General features: G+C 37.4%; 1 protein-coding gene across 2 annotated transcripts in view; it reads left to right on the top strand.

Annotated features, from left to right (window-relative positions):
• Positions 1-5,778, top strand: part of LOC131239899 (uncharacterized) — a 131,046-nt gene extending 125,268 nt beyond the window's left edge. For both annotated transcript variants that reach the window (XM_058237809.1, XM_058237808.1), the window contains 2 exons: positions 5,241-5,309; positions 5,421-5,778. In XM_058237809.1, the coding sequence (XP_058093792.1) occupies positions 5,241-5,309; positions 5,421-5,528 (177 nt within the window). In that variant the 3' untranslated portion in view covers positions 5,529-5,778. The remainder of the gene's footprint in view (positions 1-5,240; positions 5,310-5,420) is intronic.
• Positions 5,779-6,000: the final 222 nt, after the last annotated feature.

A 6,000-nucleotide genomic window follows, 5' to 3' on the forward strand; every position in this document is an offset into this window, starting at 1 on the left:
CGGCAACAGTATAGAGGTCCAAGCTAGATTCTGATGACAGTGAAGGAATCCAGACGCAGGACCTGGTGGTTCTGATGCAAGTGGAGGAAAAATCCGGTGGTCCAGAGTTTACTTGCTCAGATCTGTCACTAGTGGCAACAGTGGAGGTGGATGCTCTTGATTCAGACAACAACGAAGAGTTCTTAACTTGATTCCGATGACAGTAGAGTCCAGGCGCAAGATCTGGTGGTTCCAATGCTAACAGAGGAAAAATCTGGCAGCCTAGAGAGGTTTCCCACTCAGATATGGCACTTCCGGTGATAGTAGAGGTGGTTGCGCTTGATTCCAGCGATGTTGGAGAAGCCTTGAGTCAGATCCAGAGGTCTAGAGAGTTTTCCGACTTAGATCTGGTGCGGAAATAGGGTTTTCCAATATTGATTCCGATGACGATAGGCAGTTCTGGACCCGAAAAACTAGCCAGCAATGTTGTCAAAATCGTTATCGTATCGCGAATCGTAGTAGGGGTTGAATCATATCGAATCATTGATCGTATCGTAAATCATAAGATTTTATTATTATTTATGATTTTCTTAAAAATATGAAAAATATAAATAAATTAGAAAAAAAAATTAAAAACTTCGCAATCATCCTTTTGCCATCAATATGCACCAAGTAATACCATGTCATGATAGTGTTAGAGGATTCTTATCTTTCCTTATTCTTCCTTCTTTTTGTCTTTCCAAAAGATTTCCTTAAAAAACATGCAAGGATCCTTGAATTATTTATGTTCTCATTACCTTTCTTGAATGTAAAATCACATTGGAAAAGCAGCATTTGATTTTGCAGACCGACAAAAAAAGATATGTTGATTTTTAACCATCATTCCACAGTACATAATAAGTCAACATGATTGTAACCATCCATAAAAACATTCCAGATAAAGCATACATCAATTTGGTGTCCCCAATTAAGAAGTAAGAAATCGTTAAAAAAAATGCTCTATAATTTAACATTGAAGAGAAGATATATCATTTAATCTCTTATAAGAACAAAATAAAATAATTTACCTTTTCTAAACAATTCTTTTCTATTCTTTTGAAAGGTTTTTCTTTTTTCTTTTCTTTTTTCTAAATGATTCTTAAAGCCCCCACCAATTTAAAAACATAAAATGAAAGGGAAGTGAAGCTTAAAATAGAAGAAAACATATATAATTTGAATCGTAAATCGGGTTTTGAATCGTAAATCGTAGGATTCAAATTTAAAATAAAAAATAAAAAATCGTAGGATTCATAGAAAAAGGGATTCAAATCGTTTTGCTTAAGATTTGACTCAAATCGTAAATCATTAATTGTAAGTTGTAGGATTTTGACAGCATTGCTAGCCAGAAGATGATTCCTGATAGAGTTGCAGTTGAAGAGCTACGATGCCACTTTCCAAATAGGATAATCGATGGAAAATCCCTTCCGATTTGGGTCAATAATGCATTATACTTGCATATGTTGGATGGTGATGGAGGATTGTCTCAACTTTCACCACCTTACAAAGAAAAGAAGAAAGAAAAGCTTTGATCAACTTTCAAAATTGAGGTGGGAAGGAGAAGAAGAAAGAATCTGAGAAAGAGGAAGAAAGCTTAGAACAGGAATGGATTTGTACAGCTCCGATACCATGAAAATCAAATGGGAAAGAGAGGAGAAGGAAACATGGGAGGAGGGAAAGAACTTGCTTAATCTCCCTCTCCTTAATCCTTTATTTATATAAAATCAGACTTACATGAAGAGAGTTAAATAAATAGGAAACTTTAAGAGATAAGAATAAAAGTGTAATTAGGAAATCTAAGCTTGTATCTGAAAAATTAACGTACACTGCAGGTGCACAAGAGACTGTACACCACAGCTGCTATGTACACCACCGGTGCACACAATCTCTGTATACTAATAGTATCAATTGGTACTTCTGATGTTTCACAAGTAGTGTTATTAGTGATATTCACATATTCAATAAAAAGATGAAAAATCTAAGAACGGCTTATCTCCCTAAATTTTTGTTGGGGGTTGTGTTTCTTGGTTTATGTTAACAACTCCACTCAAGTTTTCACATCAAAAAACAAATTTGGTGGAGAAATTGTGATCCAAGTGTGGATATGGGCAGGGACCCTAAAGTGAGAAAGTTTATTTAGTTCATTTTCTTTTTTAACAGATTAACAAGAAAACAGGTAGAAATCCATATCTATGCATGAGTTTTATGCATTGACATGGATTTCAAGCAGAAAATTTTTATTTCGAGATTGAAAATGGGAAGGGATTGAGGAAATTCGAAGTCTTCTATTTCCACCCCTTAAAATCCCAATATGTGGAAAATAGGTTGATTGATTTTGCTTTATTGCTTATATTGTATGACATTGGAATCATGTGAACTCATTTTGGATATAGATCCATCACTTATGGGCGAGAATACTTAGGTTGTCTGTTAAACAATGGGAAACTTGGGCATGGTTTTTCTTTTTTACTTTTTCCTTTTGTAATGTTTTGTGTTCTAAGTATGTAATCATGTGTCCTTTCTCCTAAAGTTTTGGAGAAAAATTCCACCATTTTCTTAAAGTTTCCCTAATGCTTTCCTTAGATTGTGATACATTATGCAGTACATGCGTTATTTTCCGAGCTTCATACAATATTTCCGTATTCCTAGGGTTCAATACATAGTGTGATAACGATACTTTTCTGTGGGTGGTAGCATATCACTATGATATCAATTGACAGTTCCTGTTTTACACAAATTTTCTTTAATTTTCATGGATTACCTGGTCTCTTCCATGTCACTTTGGCTACAGGATCTGCTATGTTTCTTGGAAACTTTTAAACAGTAGGAATATTCTAACCCAAAACAAAGGCTGGTTTGGATGCATGTAACGCTGAACCTAAGTTCCATTGAAGCGAACTCCATAGAAAGGGAAATCTTTACTTTTACAGTCTATTCTGTGGAATTGAGCTCAAGTGGGCAGTTCTGTGGAACTCTTGGAGCACCCAAATGCTTGAACCCTCAAGTTCCATGGAACTCCAGTTCTTAGGTGGAGTGCTCCAAGTATCCAATAGACCCCTGACATTTTCTCTTTAACCTCCAAGGAACTATTGGGCCCTGACACATAAGGAGTGAATCCTGTCCTGATGCACATATACTATAATCATCACCATAACCATCCACGTTCATCTGTGTGTGTGTCGTATCGGCCCCAGGGGAAAGAATGGGCCATATCATCTTGTATCATATAGGGCGTATCGGCACTGCTACAGGGCCAACGCGGCCATAAAGGCTCAAATTTGATTTATTTATTTTTTCAAAATTTCTCTCATTTTTCCTCTTCTTTTTTCATTTCAACCACAAAGGAAGCTTAGAAAGTCATTTTAGAGTAGATCTAAGCCTATTTTCGGTATCACAATAAAAGATTTGAGTGGGATTTGAAGAATCAAAGTGGAAGGACATTATAAGAAAAATTAGATATAAGGGTAAACTAGGGTAAACTATCTCTCTCTCTCTTTTTTTTTCTTCGTGTTTGCATCTTCTTTTGGTTTATTTCAGTGTAACAGGCCCTAATTCACAAAATCTTGCTTTATTTGTGTTCAATTAGGGCCCATTTGGTTGACTTTCAATAGATCAATCTGACAGACAACTTTATAAAATCTCAAAGATCTCATTTTTCCCCTTTTTCTGATATTTTTCTGTAATTTTGTGCTTAAAAAAATCACAACCAAAGAAATCCAATACGGGCCGATCCGATACGCGATGCCCATGTTGTATTGTTTTTCAGCCAGAATGATATGGCTGCTGATACCAATATTCAGAATCATGATGCCATGTCTATGCAGCATATATGGTGTATCCTTGCCTTGTCTTGCTATGATGGGTCCTGAATCCTGATGCATCTGGACCCTATAATTCCTCTTAATTTCCAACAAGATGAATGCCACAGATCCAGCAAGGCACAGGAACAGAAGCATTGCTGTAGTTATGATTTAGCCAATCAAAAAAAAAAAAAAAACCTAAAATTAGGCGGAACAAGCATGTAGATTGGCACAAGAACATGACATTGGAAATGAACCGCTCTGGAATACAGCTTTTAATGGTCTGCAGTCTGTGTTTCCAATAATCTCCACATTGTTCTGATATTGAAAAACTCCATCCTTTTCCAATTCTTTGGTTAGTTCACAGAATTTTTTATTAATAACAAGCCTACTTTTTGCATGTCAGTGCATTCACACACTAACATGCTCCCATGCATTACTTGTATGCTGCAGCTACCTAGTAATAAGGTTAAATTTTTGTTCTTCACCCATTGTTATTCTTGTTTGCTAGAAGTTCAGAATAGGAGCACTAGTTCAGGTCTTGCTGCATATAATATGCACTCACAAACCATCAATATGGTCATATCTGTTTTCTCAAGAAAATCTATGATCTCTGCCATTTTGTGTTTCTATTTCTTTTAGTTTTTCTATTCAGCAATACTTCCAAGTAGACATCATTCTAGAGGGAAGGAGGGAGGGTAGTAGTATTATATAATATACAAACATAGTATTTATCAACAAGAGTGTAAATAAATTCTGGTTTGTAAGAATTGAGATCCAGGTTGCAGATGACCCATTCCTGATCGCTCGATCCAGAATCAGTAACATAGGGCGGTTGGTGATTTTGGTAACATTGGGTTAGACTGGTTGGCCTGAACCACCCACTAAAATGGATCAGGATCCAGTCCACGCTTTCGAACATTGTTTCATCCATTGCAGGAATTATAGGATCCTTGTGGACCAGGACACATACATCTTGACGTGATTGGTCTTTACAAGTGGGCCATTGTTCAGTGATCCAAACCATTGACATGAAGGGCCGCACTGTGGATGAGCATAGCCTCTTTTTATCCCCCAGATTGGAAGATCTTAGCACTTTGATCCATTGCATACAAACTAAGTCAGTTAGGAAAAGAAATGCGGAGGGACCAGAAAAAGTCCGAAGACCAGATGACTAGGATATTCTAAATCTGAAAGGTCTTAGGAGACATCCCCTATCCACTACGGGACCTGGTCAATGGTTTTGATGGCGGAACCATGCGACCCACTTTTATGGACTGTCTGCATCAGGAACCTATTATAATGCCTCCATTTTTATTGCCCACATCTTGTTCATCTCCACAATATGGTAACACCACTATGCCATTTTAAGTCATAATATCAATTTTTTTTTTCTAAAACTTGGGGTGCATTTTGAAACTGTAGGAGCTACGTAAAGATGGTTTTGATCTTGCTGAGGCTCGATTCAAGGAGCTGAAACCGATCCTTGATGAGGTGACTATTCCACTTACAACATTGCAGCTGCAGAGCATTTTGACTGATGAAAAACCATATGATTTGGTGTTGTTGGGGATTCTTATTTTATTATTATTGCATGTGTTGCAGTTGGCTGTATTGGAGGCGGAGCAGATAGCTGAAGAGGAAGAAGCGGGAGAGACAAGTTCAAGAAAGAGAGGCAACAAGAAAAACAAGCATCAAGCTTCACAGAGGTAGCTGTATCTCCCATTTCAAAAATATTCTTGCAAATTTTCTTATATAGAGTTAAGATATCAGATTTTGTGCAGACAAGAATTAAGATAGTGTTTATTGAGTGATGCATCTTCCAATATTTAATCTTTTGAATAGAGACCTGAATTGGTCAACACATCGTATATTGTGATATTTGTCAGATGAGCCCTTGACAGGTATTGCATTTGGATATGCTGATATTAATGTGTGATGGATTGTGAGCAATGTTATGTCACCGGCGAGAATGAGAAGTACCGGAATATCCCTTTATCTAGGCCCTCCCAAACAAACCGACCGAGACCTTCCCGTGCACTACCCCGCATCTCACAGGTCCCACAATGTGACCCACCCCGTGGCCATTCTGCATCTCACATACCTCACCTCGTGGGCCATCCCACCCTAGTGTGGAGATGCACCTGCATCATCCACTCACACTAGTAAGGAGACTCGAATACTG

This window comes from Magnolia sinica, chromosome 3, assembly GCF_029962835.1.
Source record: "Magnolia sinica isolate HGM2019 chromosome 3, MsV1, whole genome shotgun sequence".
NCBI lineage: Eukaryota > Viridiplantae > Streptophyta > Magnoliopsida > Magnoliales > Magnoliaceae > Magnolia > Magnolia sinica.